This window comes from Dysidea avara, chromosome 3 (assembly GCF_963678975.1).
Source record: "Dysidea avara chromosome 3, odDysAvar1.4, whole genome shotgun sequence".
NCBI lineage: Eukaryota > Metazoa > Porifera > Demospongiae > Dictyoceratida > Dysideidae > Dysidea > Dysidea avara.
In genome coordinates, this window is record NC_089274.1 from 31,824,670 (window position 1) to 31,843,856 (window position 19,187).

At 38.0% G+C, this 19,187-nt stretch overlaps 1 protein-coding gene and 1 long non-coding RNA gene across 2 annotated transcripts in view; both read right to left on the bottom strand.

The window, feature by feature from the left end:
• The window catches only part of LOC136250703 (uncharacterized), a 37,548-nt gene extending 21,641 nt beyond the window's left edge, over window positions 1–15,907 (bottom strand). Inside the window, exon 1 of the mRNA XM_066042933.1 lies at window positions 15,749–15,907. Within this exon, the coding sequence (XP_065899005.1) occupies window positions 15,749–15,823 (75 nt within the window). The 5' untranslated portion in view covers window positions 15,824–15,907. The remainder of the gene's footprint in view (window positions 1–15,748) is intronic.
• A 718-nt stretch (window positions 15,908–16,625) lies between these two features.
• LOC136250704 (uncharacterized) lies at window positions 16,626–17,498 on the bottom strand. Its single transcript, XR_010698661.1, has 6 exons — window positions 17,308–17,498; window positions 17,208–17,263; window positions 17,084–17,157; window positions 16,969–17,036; window positions 16,871–16,914; window positions 16,626–16,814 (listed from the first exon to the last, which is right to left on the bottom strand). It is a non-coding gene; the product is annotated as an uncharacterized lncRNA (long non-coding RNA).
• Between the last annotated feature and the right edge of the window lie 1,689 nt (window positions 17,499–19,187).

A 19,187-nucleotide genomic window follows, 5' to 3' on the forward strand; every position in this document is an offset into this window, starting at 1 on the left:
TAACTGTAATAATATTACATATTATATTACTTTGTCCACAGCCTTAAGCTGTCACGTGTGAAACTACCACCTTATCACGTGACATGATTGCATTGTTGGACAATGTGCAAATCTTGGTTATAAGTAAGAAGCTAGTGAATAAGCTTCATTCAGTAGGCCTCGTTACTTCGTTGTGGTTAGGCGTTACTCAGAGGATTACTAACGAGATTAGTAACTTTGTTACTTTTAGTAATAATATTACGTCATATTAGACTCGTTACAGCAATTATATTACTTAGGTAACGCGTTACATTTGTAAATAAAGTATCTTGCATTATATTACCTGTTTTCATAGCGTATTTCGTTATATTACTTTGTTACCACAAAAGTAATAATATTACATAACGCGTTACTTATGTAACGCGTTACTCCCAACACTGTTAACATGTTTATTTGGAAACCCTATATCATTACCTATATTTAATCACAGTATATTAAGTTCATAGAGTAACAGTGTTGTTGTGTACCACTGTGTACTTGACTTATTGTGATCACAAGTATGCATGACTATATGATAAATCAGAAGCCATACTATTGTTGACCGCAGCATGCTGTACACTGCCTATAGTTGGATATGTCAAAGCTGTATAGTTCAAAGTACATCCAGTAGTAAGGAAACAATACACCGGTGTTTGCTAACTCTGATAATACTAACTGACTACTTTACAGCTACTGTACATGATGACTGACTTTGATATACATGTTTAGTACTGTGTAATATCAAGCACCACCAGCACCTCTTATTATCATGTTAGCTATCCATAATGGATTTATAAAAAGTAAACAAACTATGTAGTGTAAAATAATTTTAAAAATTAAAACATGTGAATAGAGATCGGTGAAAGAAGTAAAGAAACAAGAGTCAAACAAGCCAGCATGTTAAACACACAGAGATCTCTATTTGGACTCATATAAACATTTATACAGAAGCATTCTCAGTACTTATCTGCCCCTGATTTAAAGAGAAACTACTGTTTTTTCCTTAGTTTCTACCATATCCATTGAGTCTAAATAGAAATCTCTGTTTGTTTAACATGCTGGCTTGTTTGACTCTTGTTATACTCTCTCACGTGGGAGAGTATATTATTATTATTTATTATTATTATTATTACTAGGACCGCGTCACATATAACCAAGTACATACACCAACGTGACAGCCCCCCGGTGAGGCTATTAGGTGGTGAATGCATTATCCCCAAATCAACTCAATATGTCACAGTGGTGACAGATATAACACAATAGTGGCATCGTAACTAAAGGCCACCAGTAGCTAAGTGCCAGTACATCATTGGTGTGGTATAAATGGCACAGTGATGTGTACAAAGTATATGTATACAAAACATACAGGAGAGAACTATACATTATTGCAGTATTGTATGCAGCAATACATTATAGGCAACATCACCATGCAGATAAAAATTATTAGCCAATATACAGCAATGCATATCAACATCAACTAGAGCTAAGTAAGGTTCATCAGTGATGTAGCAATGGCACAGTGATGGGTGACACACCATAGTTATGCATACACAACTTTCAGGAGATAGCTACACAATGCTGTAGGCGTATGCAAGCCAGATGAACCAGATAAAGGAAGACAGCCAAGCCACTAGAGCCTAGTAGCTACGCCAGGTGAAGGCAAAAAAGATTAAGCACGTATTGAATTGCCTGACACCAACACAAAGAAAGTTCGCCATGCCAGCTGCACAAGACAAAATTGTTTACTTGTATTTTATATGTAACTGTAAGCTTATTGTAAAGAGCGTGGCATATGTCAGTTTAATGTTTTCTTGTATTGTTTATTTACATGAATCAGTGAATCCACTGGCAGCTGGCATGGAGACTTGAGATGTTACAAACATAAAAACTTACTTGTAATCTTCTTGTTTACACAAGTGGCTTCTGTAATCTTCTTGTTTACACAAGTGGCTTCTGGCTCTCCTGCACGGGCATCACTAATCTTCTTCGCGCAATATGTAAGTAATTAAGCAAGGGTGTGGTACTGGGCGTTATATAGAATTACACGTATGGTCAAGTCATCAGCACAAACAGGAGCGACGATTATACGTTTGTGCCTTCATTCACAGGCGAATCTATCCCCGGTTAGTTCATGTCTCTAGGCCTCGTAGTTTTCTCAAACATTAATTATTAATTATTTAATTAATTATTTATTTATTTAATTATTTATTTATTTATTTATTTATTTATTACGTAATTTTAACCGCGTTTCGTATTATTCTTAGTACTTGGTTATATAATTAGCGCTTTACAGTGACCAGCACTGAAGGTCTGACAGCAACATGTGCTGCAGCCTTAGGATTACCTAACCTAATTTCAAGGACTTAGACCTAGTGACTTGACTTACTGACTGATAAGGTGTAACAGAAAAGGGGCCAAAGTAAGGAAAAAAAATATTGTAATCGATTTGCAGGGCATTATGTGGCTTCTTCTTTTTTGCAGGTATACTACTGGCGAGATACTCAGAGCAAAATGGTGATGTTAACTTGCAGATGAAACCTCTGTTAAGAATCTAAATTTTGACCGCGGCAATTTTGTTTTACCAACATTTTCGGCAAGTTATGAACGAAAATGTACGTGCGTCAGCTGCTATCTTCACGCCTGTGCTAGCAATGCTGACGCCATACACACTATTCAATAGCTCTTCAGCCAGGGAAAAACAGTGTCTAGGGGGTAAAATCTGTATTCTGGACCGTTGGACTGCTATTCTCCTCCAAAGGTGCAAACTAATAGCTATAGTCACGTCAACATGACGATACTACACGAATAATTCCATCACTATTACGATACAACTCACAGGTGATTCTTGGAGACTTCAATTGTTGTTGGTTGCTCTCATACGATTCTAAACTAGTAGGAAGAAATCTATTGAAACTAATTAACTCTCAATTATGGTATGGATTTCTGCTGACTTAGTTTCTGAGTGGTACTTGCAGTGATATCCACTTAGTAAAACTCCGTAAACTATTCTCTCCTTTCTAACCATAAGCGTTGTATGGAATGGTTGGGTAAAGAATCTACACAAAGCTATTAAAAATGGTACATTGTCCGAACTCAATGCGTTCGAACAAATGGGTGTGGTCATACCGCTGTTCATTGCGTATCGTGCTATTGAAACTCAGCTGTATACCTAGCTATACATTTGTGAAGTCTTTCAATTAGTCATTATTAAGTTGCATTATAGTTGAGTATTACAAGACACTTGTTAGCCAACAGTACTGCGCAATAAAGTTCTATGTCACAATTAATCAGCCACTGTAACCTTCCTAATATGATTCATAGCATGTCAATTGCAACGGTGCAGTATACAGTGCTTGTAGCCATGCTTTGTACACTACAGTATCATTGTCAACAACATTGCAAAATAGCTGAAAGACTTTTAAATACATGTATTAAGATTTGCAAATTCTCAAATCCCTTCACAAAACAGCTATGTACATCGAATACTGAACTCATAGAACTGACGTGATTTCATCGTGTTGATAAACGACATGCATCTCACTTGAGTGTTTCAATTAGCAAATACTATATATCACATGGTTATTGCATGATTCACCTTGCACAATGGTGTAGCTATTGTTATTATTAATACGCATGCATGTAGTAAGTTACATGCTCAATTTTCCAGCCAACAGTAGCAACCTACTGGATGTATCCTTCAGAATCACTGTATAATGGATGCTCTAGAATGTAAGTAAACTTTGTTCTCTTTGTTCAGATAGTAGTGATTTCAATAAAATTGTGAAAAGGAGGCGTGTTGTATACGTGTGTGTAGGTGCAGTGAACATGTAAGCCACATTCAGTGGACGACTTTCCTTCACTGTAAAGCCATTCAACATTGTATTATCCATATGCAAAAGTAAATATCAACCATACTACCACGTCATTGATTTATTAATATATTGTTAAGTTGTATTCATAAACGATGCAAAGAGAATATACATTGCATTGTGTATACATAAACAATATAGTGCCAGTTACTTCTTGACATTTTGCGTGATACATCTGTTTAATCTTTACTTAACATACTTTGATCACAGCAATGTTATTTATACTAAACAAGACTACACCAAGATGGAGCAATGTGCCACTCAACATGGTTTTGTCCAGCTTATATGTTTGGACATCAAGTGTTGCCTGATGAACAACAAAGCTGTATAGTGATCTACTGTCTACAGGTTATGAAACCAAAGAGGTACATTAATCAAAGCCAAGACAGACTTCTTTTGGTGATTCAATCACCAGGAACCAATCAGAGAACAAGCTATAAGGTATCAAATACTATACTTTAGGCCATCATTATTATATTGCTTGTTTCCTATCACTCAATGGGACAAAAAGTGATGCAGGTGGGAGGTGATAATTGATTATTAATTATACACTTAACTCTTGTCTCAGTCTCTGACTGCTCTATTAGAGTATCTTGATCTTGAAGGTTGCCAGGAATGTACACCCATGTAGCCTGTTGAACGAGAATGGAGGGGCTTTCACCCTTCTTCCATGCTTATATGCACAGCTAATGCATTTACTTAAATTAAAAACTTGGTCACTCTGTGCCTCCTTCTATTATAAAATAGTGCATTCATGTGATCTATAATCAAATAAATAAAATTTGGTACGGGTACTAAAAATTGATGCAGGTGGTGACGGGAAACAAGGAATTTAATAATGATGGCCTTATATATGTGTGTGTGTGTCGTACTGTATAATCCTAACAGAAGAAATATACATGCGATGATTAAAAATGAAGTAAGATGTTACAGTATTGATCAAGAGTACAACTGAAGGCTCATCATGGTAAAACTGACAATCCTCAGGATGCTCTCGAATTATAAAAGGAGTTCATCACTACTAATACAACACCTTCACAATGACATTAAGAAACTGAACTATACCAGGCAAGATACAGTATCTTTCCAGGTACGTGAACTAAACTAATAAGTATCCTCCACAGTATCACATCTTCATCCTATTAATAATGTTAAGTTGTATGCATCAAACATGCAAAGAAAATACATACAAACCAGTCTGGAGCATCTGAGTGGTCCTCTACTGAAGTGTGCAAGTATGCCATTTGACTGGACATCTTTCTTCACTATGGAGTTGTTCAACATTGCGGCATTCAACATTAGTGCATGATACCATCAAATCCTAACAGAAGGGAGCAAGATAAATACTGAAAAGGATGTCACAGTATTTATCAAGAGTAGAAATGAAGGCTCATCATGGTGAAACTGATGATAGTCTTAGACACTATTGGCAGAAAAGTATACGTCGGCGGTGCAAACGGGTGCCCTTCACCAACTTTTCATTAGACATTGCTTAAGGCTAACATAGACATACTCTAATAGAACAGTAAATCACTCTAATAGAACAGATACTGTTTAATGTCTGTTAAAAGCTGTAAGTAAACTAATTTACAAAGCCATAGTGAGATCTGTTTTAAAATACACTCTCACAGCTTCTAACACATGAACATTATCCTGCATAGAATTGGAGCAAATCCCCATGTAGATCCACATGAATAACCTACATTTAAGGTTTAATAGTTGACCTATTCACCCACCGATTTTCACCTTTTTCCCATGAGCGGTTTACCCTGTAGGCATGACAACATATTGGCGTTATTTTTCGTGAATAATCGATAATAACTCTTTGCCTGTTTATCGTATTCCAGCCAAACGTGGTACTAATATGCACCTTTATATCCCCCTTCTGTGTGCCAAATTTCAAGGCAATTGGATATGGAGTTCGCGCTTTATGGCAGTTTTTGTAAGTTTACAAAAAGACGAAGAAAAAGAAGAAGAGGAAGAAGAAAAAAAAGAAGAAACTAAGCCACTTTTTAAAGTCGCATATCTAGGGAACGCTTAAAGCGATTTCACTCAAATTTGGTATGTGGAGTACTGAAGTTGGCAGGTGTTTTCACAGCAAAAATTGTCTTGTTTCGTTAAGGCAGCACAGAGCTATGGATGTGTGAAAATTGCATTTTCTTTCTTCCTGTCAATATACTCACGGTGTTGCGCGCCAGCTTCTTGGGTTGCATGACACACTACCGTGATCTTGATACGTATTATAGCAATAACGTCATTTGTTTATATCGTCTTAAATGGCTTTGCTACTGCCGCACTGCCCCTTTAACAATCTGCATGACCCTTAATAAGCATGTGGTAAAAGTAGATTTGCACAACTCTATAGTATTTTCTCATTCACTGAAGACTTGGGAAACCGTTTAAGAAGCCACACAGCACAAAGGAATCATAAATTAGATGTTGCATAATGAGATAAGTGCGTATCATTATGTAAGCCATCAAACTTTTTCTTTTTACACCTTGTAACAAGTTACAATGACATAGTCAAGTTGTAGAACGCCTTCTAGAACACCAACACAACGTTCTCCATGGTGTATAGAGTGTTTATTTGAAGAAAAGAACAGGTGTTATGTAATCACATATAACTCCCATACCAGATGTCAGTAGGGCTTCAACCACAAATTTGTCTAGTTGCTCACTTCAAAGGATTCCTCTTAAACGGCTTCCCCTATATAAAAGTGTGCTAACTTCTTAACAGTGATGGGATTAAAGTGCATCTTATCCTATCATCTCAGCCATTTGAAGAGCTTCATGCCCATATAAAAATCTTTAATTTAGTCATTACCAAAAGGAAGTTATTAATGAATAATTAAGTCTACGGTGAATGCGAATATACTATAGTTAGTAAAACAGTGCCACAACAAGAGAGTATAATACTATTCTAGGGTCATAGTTACCATTGGTACAGTATTCACTTACAATCATAGTTTTATAATAGTAAGGTACATTGTACGTCAACACTTCATCATAACCAGCCAGATGCTACATAGTCAAAAAACTATAATATCCTAAAAAACTATATCCAGTACTTCTCAAATGCAATGTCATCTCGTGAGAATGCAAGCGATTAAAAACTCAGTACTTAAAGGGCATGGTACTCATTTCACTTGCGAGTATTCATCCCAAACAAAATGGGATGAAAACTTGCAAGCAAACGAGTGCCATACCATTTAATCAGCAAGTTTTTTAATTGCTCGCATCTCTTGTGAGACGATGTTGCATTTGAGTGGTACTGTAGCCAACTTTCTCTAATAATAACTTTAGAATCCCTAGATCACTTCAAAGCAATGATCATATCAAAACAGTTGTGTCTCTCTAGATATCTGTGAAACAAGATATCAATGTCGATCTTGTTTACATATTGTTGTGTTTAATATGTAATGTACACTAACTAGTATCGATTTAAAATGAATCCAAGTGATAAAAGTAGTGAAACAAGATATGAATGATGGTATTACAGTATAGCTCGGTGTGAAAATCCCTACATTGTTATAACAATAGACAAATTTCATAATAATGAAAAAATTGACCGTTGTCCCTAGCAACCTAAATTTTACATTATTTGTAGGTGTCAATGTATTAAGTCACCTCTCCAAGTTATAAAAGGATAGCGGGGGCGGATACAGGGGGGGGGGGTCAAAGGGGGCTCTTGACCGCTCCAAAAATTTTTAGTATACAAGATCGAGATACTCTAATAGAGCAGTCACTCTAATAAAGCAGTCACAGTATTAGAACAGTGTGTAGTGAGCTATTTAAGGATTTTTGATTTTTATGTACTTTATCAGCTATAAATGCGTGGTTGGTGAGGTGGGCAGCTATTGTCAGCTGGCTGTGACCTTTTTTTTTTTTTTTGGTCTCAAACCAGAGACAGTGTAGTGCCTCAGTTCATTTTTGACCCCCCCTTTTTATAAGTCTGGATCCGCCGCTGGATAGTATATATAAATCATGAGATATGACATTTTGAAGTTGCAATTTCTCCATACATTGTCAATGAGAGGGGAAACAGTTGCCCCTTCTCGGTAATCACACAAATCATGGGATTTAAAGAATGTCATATCATCCATTTATAACTTGGAGAGATTATGACATTCACACCTACAAATTATGGGGATATATGTACTTTTGAATTTTTGGTTTTTGCATACATTGAAATACCTCATTTTTGTGATTGTCCAGAAGGGGAAACTGTAGCCCTCTCACACAGATATGTATGGGAAAACCACAGATTTCAAAATGTCATCTTATGACATATATACGCTATCCTTTCAAAATTTGGAGAAGTTATACTACTTCAATACTATTTTTAGACGTTATCACCTAAAAATAATGGGAAATTCAGGTTGCTAGGGGCAACGGTTATTTCTATATGTTATAAAGCCTTATTATGGAATTTGTCTATTATATATAGTTCAATGCCGAAGTAAGGATTTTCCCTCCAAGCTATGCTACCTATTGTAAAGTTACAGGTACCTACTGAGCATAATCACTTTAAATAAGTTTGTGGCATCTAAATATGCTGCTCAAGGAAGGCATTGGTAACACCTCAATATGGCTTCATTGTATGAAGAAGATGACAACCAGCCTGATTATAGATAAAAGGAAAGACAAGGCGCAGAGGACACACACTTGTCAGAACTCCAAAAGGTACATACCACTGGTGAGTTTGCATTAAATGGTGGCTATGTGCTGCTTCATTTGGCCTCCAGCCTTACAACTGTGGTCAGGCAGGAAGGCAGACAGGCAGGCAGGTGGGTGGGCGGGCAGGCAGGCTGACTGGCTGGCAGAAAAAAATCGAGTTTCGGTAAATTTTTATATCCTAGTTAGCTACAAGGACCAATATTGCATCTTAGAAGTGATAATCAAGGAAAGTATAAACCTCGATATAAACAAAGTATGAGTGTTTGTTTTCTACTATATCACGAGTCTTGAAGCCCAAGAGAAAATCATTATCCTAGCCTTGGTGAAGATAGTGGAAGGGTTACCCAGCTAAGAGAGCCAAGTAGTTGTGGCTGGTGCTTGACCTGCAGGCAATTTAAGCTACAAAGGAGCCTAGGAAGGGGTAACTAAACACGATTCTACCAAAGCTTTATCAATGTTTATGCTTAACAATCAACGCAGCATATTCTACTGTACGTGACTATTACCTTCCTCCAATTAACTATTGCGCAGAGTCTGCACATTATTCTAGTTATTCTAGTTAATTATCTAATGTGTGGTGCAGTAAGGAGGGTCTGTTTTGAAAATATTTTTTCCGAACTTACAATCAAGCACCATTTCCCTGAAAATTTTTACCTTTTGAAAATTTCCAATATACGGTAGGAACTCCTATAATATTGGGAAGTTTAGTTTGATCAGCGATCATAGAAATAAAAGTAGAGAACAAGGGAGGTCACCTACACCTGAATGGACCCACATTAGGGAGTAAATGGCCACTGGTATATTTTCAGATGTAGGTGACCTCCCTTGTTTCACTGGTATAGACTGAATTAGGGATTAAACTGATGTCCTTCAGACCTCCCTTGTTTCACTACTTTTATTTCATTTATTTCTTATAAACTATACAACATCTGATAATTTTTAATCTCTATTAATTTTAGATAGTTGCAAAGACTAAAATACGATCCTGGTTATTCCGGCTCACTAACTCCTTGAGGAAACTTTAAATTTGGCAGGTCATTAGGAAGAGGTGATCATCATTCCATAGTTTGCCAAATAGTGAAAGATTCTCAGTAAAATTGTCCCAAAGATTGGAAATAAACTTACTTCTCCAATCAGTGGTTCTTGTTTTCGTGCAAATGACTTGCAGTCATTGTTGTCCTTTCAATGGTCAATTCTAACACAAGATTAATTTTGAAGAGAACTGCACCACTATTTTGTACAATATAGGAGAAGTATGTGGATGTGATGTACGAAAGCCAAACAAGTTGGAGGTAGCTATACTACTTCAAAACTGCAGTGAACGTGTCAGTATGGTCCAACAAATATTTTGTTTCATGCTATTTTACGCTAGTCTACCTAAAGAGGTATGTACCATATATGTAAAAATTTTCGAGGTGGAAAATTTTCGAGGTGGAAAATTTTTGTAGATTTTGTAGATCACCTTTCACCTACGAAACATTTCCTCTGGATCTTGTCATAGTCGTTCATCTACGAAAGTGTTCTACCTCGAAACTTTATACGTAGCTAGCATAAGCTGCCAATTATTGGCACCATTTCGTCACGCAATTGTAATTCCTTAATTCAATGGCGTATGAACTTCCAGTTTGAACCATTTAACAGAGCAGTCCTTTGTCTCTTAGCGCACCAAATTTTAATAATCTTATGTGAGTGAACATTTTGTTATGAGGAAAATTGTAATGCCTATCGTGCGACAATTATCAGCATGGGGTACTTATTATCGGCACCTGTACTTCTGTGATTGTCCAATTATCGGCACAATGTGCGATTTTGTGTGTAACTCCATGATAGCTTGTTGGTTTTTTTGTGAAATTTTTTTGGGAGGTGCAGTCCTTGGATACCTCCATTTCACAGAAGTTTTACAAAGGTGAGGCCAGCCGTTTAAGAGATATTCAGGTTAGACGTAAAAGCGTAATATTATTTTATGCAATTCCATGCTTTACCCGAGGGGTGTGACACCTTCGCATATCTGTATGTGATTTGAACTCATTTTGTGATTTGAAACTTGATTTGTGATTTGATAATTTGATTTGTGATTTGAAACGTCAAGCATGATTGCCACAGTGTGATTTTTAAGGTTATTACTGGGTTCTGAAGGACATTAGCTCATGATTAAGAACTAGTAATGTACCACTCTGCGTGGGCAGTTCAAAGGCACCGCCAGTGCCATAATTTGTATATTGCACTGCTGCAGACTGCAGCGAGTGCATTATAACTTATAACGCACTGGTTGCGGTTTTGTAGACCACAACGAGTGCATTATAAGTTATAATGCACCGACCGCAGTGCAATATACAGATATTGCACTGGCTGCGGTTTTGTGCAGCATAGCACAAGTGCCGGTGGCGAAGACCACTACAACACCTCACCTAATAGGTGGAAAGACACTTCACAGATCACTCGAATTCTTTTATAGCCTGACATGTAAAGGTCGATTGTGGGCCATAACGTCACCAATACGTATAATGTTTACAAGCAGCCAATGGCGATCAAAAATCCAACATGGGTGGCCACAACTCTAGTCTACATATATATAAACACTATGATACTTATACACCTTACTAGTCTGGTGCCATCTTAGCCCAGATTAAACTGTAGCCCACTTCGACAATGACTCAATAAAACAAATATATCATAGTTCTAAATAATACTAACCTTTACGTTCGATTGTGGTAACCAGTTTTGTCATGCCACCTGATTCGAGTTTAGCCAGTGTGAATAGTAAGAATTAGACTAGTATCGTTTAGTAGTTAGGTTTTGTTTACTTAAAATGTCTATTTAGCTACTTTTTTTTGCTCAAGAGAATCACTATGGCGATTAGTCTGGCGCTTAGTCTATATGGCGATTGAGTGATCACGCTGGCATGCTGAGCACTACATGATGAGAGTCGAACAGCGAATGCAGGTTAGTGATATAATTATCCCATAGCGTACTAGCTTTCAATATCTCAGGTGGCTGCAGTACTGCAGGGGGAACGTCATCGCAACGTCCTGCTTGGTTACCCACAATCGATGTTAGAAACCTGGCCTTTATAAGTGTTACAGCTGTCTTGTGAGACTCTCCCCACCTATTAGGTGAGTGGTACATAACAGTTATACAACGTGCACTCGTGCTCTGCCTGTATAAACGCACTTGCCTTCGGGCCTAACGGCCCTCAGGCTCGTGCGTTTATATCAGGCAGAGCACTCGTGGCCGTTGTATAACTATATATTGTATCACTGCGAACATGTATTGTTTATAAATATGTTTTTGAGACTAGTTTTCAAGCAGCATTAATTACTTGCGTGGGCAAATCGCTCGAGATTTGTTGATTTTTGATTTGGTAGCTGAAGGGCGTACATGATTTGTAGAGGTGTCATACCCCCTTGCTTAACCAGAATTGCTTGTATAGCTAGCACTTTAACAACAATAATCACCAAAAGAAAATGATCCTAAGAAATGTTTTAGAGGATATAACAGCCCATTGTGGAACTGCAATTGGTAGCCTCCATATACCCTGTAGCCTCTCAGTATAGTTTACAGGTGCCGATAATTTGTACCTGCCAGTGATAATTTGTGACTTACGTTATACGGTATATTGTCCACTTAATCTTGAAGTTACTATTTTGTAGGTATAGCCTAAATATTTTAATCAGTGCTATTGAATGTGCAATAATACATTTATACATTGGGAATCCTAAACTGTTTCTCACGATCGTCTTTTACAAAAACTATGGGCTGTTGGAATAACTGGAACAGTTTGGAAGTGGTTCCAAGCGTATCTGAAGCAACGATACCAATGCGTCAAGGTTGGGGACTCATTTTCAGATCTATGTAATGTTTTATCAGGAGTTCCTCAGGGAAGTGTCCTTGGACCCTTACTGTTTGTCATTTTCATCAATGATTTACCCGAACATATTCAATTCGCAATTCCCTTTATCTTTGCAGATGACACCAAGTGTCTATGTAAGATTAGATCTTCTGATGACACTGAGAAATTACAAACAGATATCAACAATGCCTTTATCTGGAGTATTACATCAGAACTATTTTTTAATTATTCCAAATTCGTTCATCTTCGCTTCTGGGCCAAAGACTCATTAGACCATTCAATTTATAGCATTAATGGACAGCCAATCCCTTGTTTATCACACCACAAAGATCTTGGGGTAATATTCACATGTGACTTCAACTGGACAGCCCACTATTCATCTATTTCTGCAAAAGCTTATAAAATTTTAGGTCTTATCAGGAGAACTTTTAAAACCAATTGTATGGAAGCCAAGAAAAACTTGTACATCTCATTAGTAAGATCCCAACTAATCTACTGCTCACAAATGTGGAGACCGCAATTAATAAAAGACATAACATTACTAGAACGCATACAACGAAGAGCAACTAAGTATATTTTAAATGACTACACCTCTACCTATAAATTCAGACTGGAACAACTAAACCTCCTACCACTAATGTACATCTATGAAATAAATGACCTTATGTTCTTAATAAAATCATTGAAATCGACTTTGAAATTAGAGACCATATTACCTTTACCAGTAACTCTACTAGATCAGGGACACATCACAAGCTAACCCATCCTAGAACAACATCAGCGGTACAGCGTCACTTTTACTTCAATAGAATCACACGACTTTACAACAACCTCCCAGTTATTAACATTTCATTACCAACTAACATTATCAAACGCCAATTAATCCAACACTTATGGACTCATTTTTACAATAATTTCAATTCTGATCGAGCCTGCACTTTTCACCTTCTTTGTCCATGTCATCGCTGCTCCAGTGTGCCTATATCTGTAAACTTCAATGAACTGTAACTATAATTCTGTAATTAACGGTAACTAAAATTGTTTATTTATTAATTTTTTTTTTTTCACCTTGGATGTCAGCACCTGTTGCTGGCATACCTTCAGCATGCAATTTTGATTTTACTTGCACGCATGCTGTAAAGCTAAATAAATAAATAAAATAAACAGTTAGGTAACACAAAAAAATACAAAGACTAGCTAATAGGCCAGTTCATTTAATGTGAAAGTATTTTAATAGCTGTGGTATTTGCTATTGCGCAATACTGGATGCTGTGGTTAGCCATGAAAATGTACAGAAACCATTGGGAAACGGACAACCACGGGAACTAAATCCTTCGTTACACAAAAAGCAAAGAACATATCCGTGTTTTGAAGACAGCATGGAAAACTACATTAATTTCTACACCTAATGGTGGTTGTCTGCTGCTTCTAGGTGTATCGATTGGCGAGTTATGAGCTGCTGAAGTTGAAAGCGCTTGGCGAAAAAGTTGTCTAGTGACGAAGCATGCAAGCAGGTGCTTGTTTCTATGTTTATATGGAATAACAACACTAAAACAAGCGTTAGGATCACCTGGATGGTGTTTGCTGGCTCACTAAACATGGTGTTTGCTTGTTGGCCCGTTAAGTCGATAGTATAGTCTTTACCTTTGACGCGAACCACGGAAAACTCTGCTACAAGCCTTTGCCAATCAGTTCTGAATTGTTTTCAAGTACAAACTCACTATTACCAGCCATGGAAAGCGTTGGTTAGCAAAATCTTAAACTTTGCGGCGCTATAACTCGCTCATCCTTTACGCTAATCACAGCAGACAACCACAAAGCGAAAGAGAAATTAATGTAGTTTCGTTCCACTATGTACAGAGAATTGGAACATACCGTATACTTTGTAAGTAACGGAGATTTAACCATCGATTATCATCGTTTTCTCAATGGCTTCAATACATTTTTATGGGCATCCACAGCATCTAGTGGTTACGTCATATGCAATTAACACTATAATTGCATTTTTAAGGTTCTTAAGGTTACGGTATAGTCACGGGCAATCATTCAAAATTTTGAATGCCTATCGATCCTTTTTGAGAAGCCCATAAAACCAGTCTAGCAGCGTGAAAAGTTTTAAATGCAGATGAAGCCCTTCATATTTAATGTTTTTATGTAGCTACAGTGTAGTTTGAGGCAGGTGGAACACTACAATTTGTTGTAGTAACACAAGTAAGCCAGCCCGTACATCGCTCAGCTCCAGCTGTCACTACCATGTTTTTCCGCCGCCAAATACAGCAAAAGCTGTAGGCTCTATTGGCTTTTCTGGGGCATAGTGATACTGTATATTAAATTTGTTAGGTCCTGTGGAAGCGTTTTTGGCGTGTTTCTCCCAAGTGACTCGGATACAAGCCTTCAAAGAGCTTGTTTCACCTGAAAAAACTACTAAAAGTTCAATAAAACGTCTATACTACCAGTAACTTAAAAATCGCTTCCACAGGACCTAGATATTTTAGTTGTTTAGCCACTTGTGTTGAAATTATAAGGATTCAGTAATCTGTTAGTCTGGTTTTTGGCGGCGCGTTTTTATAAAACATCGCTCTATTGTAGACCACACACCCAAGAACAGTCGTTGTTCTGTAGTAAAAACAAACAAGCACAATTAGTTGTATTGCTAACACAACACAGTTGTTGAAATTATTTATCCCTGCTTGGTTTAAAGCAGGTTTTGTAATTTGTTCCGCCCACGCATTTTAAACTATTCCGTAACCTTAAATGAACTGGTCTGTTACAAAATACCACACTAACTAAACTACTTACAAGCTACACCTATACTTAACTACATTAAAAAACCTAAACAAAATCTAAATCTATAGTTTTGTAGGTGTATTTTCGTTTCAAATTTTTGAACGGAGTTGAAGAGTCGGGCGCACGAGACTCAACAGAAACAGAAGCCAGCGGCTACACTTTAACTGATTTGCATACCCTTGCGGGTAGTTAATTAGCTGCATGAATGTACAGTACGTAGCTATATATAGCTAACAATAACACCAAGAGGTAATAATAAGAGGTATTAACTCTTGATAACACACATGTGGAATTTAAATTAGTGGACACTAAAAATAAAAAAGACCCGGCAGTAGCGTAGCTATACATGTAGCCGGTCATGTAGCCGATCGATAGCCGCTGGGGATGAGACTAGCCGGTCTCAGGATGGAAAGGCTGACCGTAACTGTGACCGTACGAGGTAGGAGTGCGAGACTACCGCACATGGCGAACGGCCCGAGTCTGGCTTCGACCCTTAATTCTGGCACTAGGTCATTTTTTGCTTAGTTTAGCTATAATATAGGCTTACCGTGCAAGCTACTCGTAAGATGATTTCCGCTATTCCTTGCCAGGATTTCAATACACTTGTACCAGGAGACAGCATTTTTCTAGGGATCCTTCACGCAGATCTGAGTCAGTTATTCGCACTCTGTGACCACAGATACTATACTTGAGTAATTATTTTTAATGTTTTACGTCACGTGATCTGACGCTATCCATGCGTCAATTACATCCGGCGTGGTATTATTATTATTAAATAAGAATGGTAACTACTTCTCTTCTTCAAACAGACTAGTGCTAATTTTTCTTATTATATGCATTTGATACGATTTAGATGCATAGACATACCATGAACACTGACACCATTGGATTCAGTCACACGAGGTCACTCCTGTCGCCATACCATCCCTTCCATCAGAACTGAAACCTTTGCACATTCCTACCTACCCTCAACTACCAAGATGTGGAATAATCTCCCCGAGTCGCTGGTGATGATCAACAATTTAGATGAATTTAAAGATAAACTAACACACTATTTGTTATAGCACTCATTTGTACGATTATCTGCATGTGTTGTATACTCTGCATGAGGTTTACACACTAATAATAATAACAGTTTTTCCACGAACCATCATGGAATGGATCATGATTAATAGCTAGCTAGACAAATAATACAATTAATTAATTTGTACTTATCTAAGTAATTATACTCTCCCGCGTGGGAGAGTATACACTGTTAAAACAGTTGGTTGCATATCACACCAAACTGCAGATGATATGCTTCCTCACACCGAGCATTCCATTTGTTGTGTGCATTACTGACCATTCTACCCATAGTACGTAATGCACACTGTATTCCCAGTATGATCTACATCCATAATGCATTACTATAACCATTCTAGCCATTGTATGTAATGCAGACTGTTTTTTTGGTATGATTAACATCCATTTACAATTACAAATACATATTTCAAAATATTGCTAATTATATTTATTGTTCTAGGTTTCGACACTGCATATCTGAACATCTAAGATGAATGACATCCATGGGAACTGCATACGGCTATCACTATCTTCTATTTCTGCAGTTGTTTCTATGGCATTATGGTATGCATTGTGAACAGATGAAGCCAAGAAATAATGTACTTACCATGCATGATTGAAATCTCTTTCAGAAGCAATGTATAGCTAATTCTGTCAATTATTATAGATTATGAATTTTAATGTAAGAATTGTACGGTATAATACCTGTTGTTATTGAATCAGTTGTGTCTTAATAGCATAAGACTGGTCTTATACATTTACAAATCGGTGTTCTGGGAAGAAAAAATGATTGATAAATCATAGCATTCCATAATCTTACCACGTTTGGTGGTCTGGCCATCCCGACTATATAGCAGTATTTCAATCCATGTCACTAGAACTAATTGCTGTTTGCTAGAAAGGATATGATATGTGACATGATAACACCTTTGTATTGTCCGTACCTGGTGTCACGTCATCCTGACCTGTCACTTCTGTCAACACTTTTCTGTCAGCATACCTATATAAAAACTAAAAGCCACTGCAAGTAACATAGTTACCAACCTGTTATCAGTGCTAGTATGTAAACCCCGGCCGCCGGAACTGAGAGAATGGCAGTTAATTGAACCATAGATATACTATACACATAGGGATTGGAAACGGAACTCGCGCACTATAACATCCGTGTTTCGGTTTGCGTCATAGTGCGGTTGCTAAGGACGATGATGGCGAGCAGGTGTGTCCTTAGTTTGGTTCATCTGTTTGTCGCTAACTTCACTTCAGGATGAAGCAGTTAAGTCTCCCAGGAAAATAACAAGAGTTTGCAAGAGCCGTATTTCGGCGAATTTTCGGTAGTGACACATTGGACGCTGGTGCATGATTTATCCAGTTTGTTTAGTGACTGATTTCAACGACCCGTGACCTTGTACTGAGTCGTATATTTGGATCCATAGCTGACAGAACAACTGTTAGAAACGGTTTACCTAGAAAGTTTGCTAGGCGCCAACTTCTCCAGCAACTGTCTGTGACTTTTTGGAAGTACAATGCAAAAATGATACTCCGCCAGTATTCGCTTACTGCTGAGGACGAATTTCCTGACTTTGACATTGGTTAAGTTAAGTACGTATAGGTAGTAATCTATATTATAAGACTGAAAAGCCGTCCGTCCGTCTGTCTGCATTCCATTTGATGTCAGGCATGTACTCTTGAACCGCTGCACGTTTCGAAGCGTCTTTGTGTCTAAATAAGCGCTCATTATCCAGCTCTACAATGACGGTTTCGAAAAGTTCGTGCAAGCTATCGTTTGTCCGTTACCGCTCTTTAAACGCGAAGGTGTAGAAGAAAAATGGCTTAAATTCTTTCTATAAACCGCAAGTAGACACCTATATCTCAGTCCATTTGTACAGGTCTTTATAAGACAAAAATAAAGGTGTAGCCTCGGGTGTAGGGCAGGTAGGTGAATGGGTTAGACAGCCGCCTTACGTGTAAAAGTTGTGGGTTCACTTCCAGTTGGTGATAACTTTTTTTTTTCCGATTTGGGCACCTTTTCAGTACACTTTTTTTTCGATTTGGGCACCTTTTCAGTACACTTTTTTTTCGATTTGGGCACCTTTTCAGTACACTTTTTTTTCGTTCAGGTACCTTTTCAGTGTACCTTTTAGTCACTCTGGGTACCTTTTGAAACTTCAATGTGTACCGTCAGTTCGAATCCTGTACTGTATATGACTGTAAACACATGATCATACACGTTACATTTGCAGAGACTGTACACACGTGATATTGCAAATTCAAATTTCAATTGATGTGCTGTGTAAGCATGCCGCCTAAGCGAAAACGATCGTCTACCTTTTGTGCGTCTCAAGCAAAGAGACACAAGCAGAACCAAAGATTAGATCCAGCGAAGAGACAGGAAGAAGCAGAACGACAAAGACTGCGCCGCCAGGAGGCTTCAACTCGACAAGTGCCAGGTGTGAAGTCGACTCACAACATAGACGAAGACAACGTGACGCAGAAGCCCATCGTGTGGCCCGCCAGGACGAAGAAAGAAGATCACAGGAACGGATCCGCGATGCATCTGCCCGCCGACTGGCGCGTGAGGACCCAGCCACCAGAGAAGAGCAACAGCGCAATACAGCTGCCCGTCGACTTGCGCGTGAAGACCCAGCCACAAGGAGGGAGGAGCAACAACAAAATACAGCTGCTCATCAAGAATCTCGGGCTGATCCACGCTACAGAGCTCAGGAGCAGCAGGCTAACACCACACGCAGACAACAGGTACGTGCAAGCACACAGCCAAGCTTTAGGGGTTTAACTATCAGCCACACAACTTCTTCAACACTACAGATGTAGGCGCACTTAGTGTAGAATGCACACACTGTGGCGCATTAAAATTTCCCGAGGAGACGGAATCCCTTTGTTGCTTGAAGGGAAATGTCCAGTTAGAG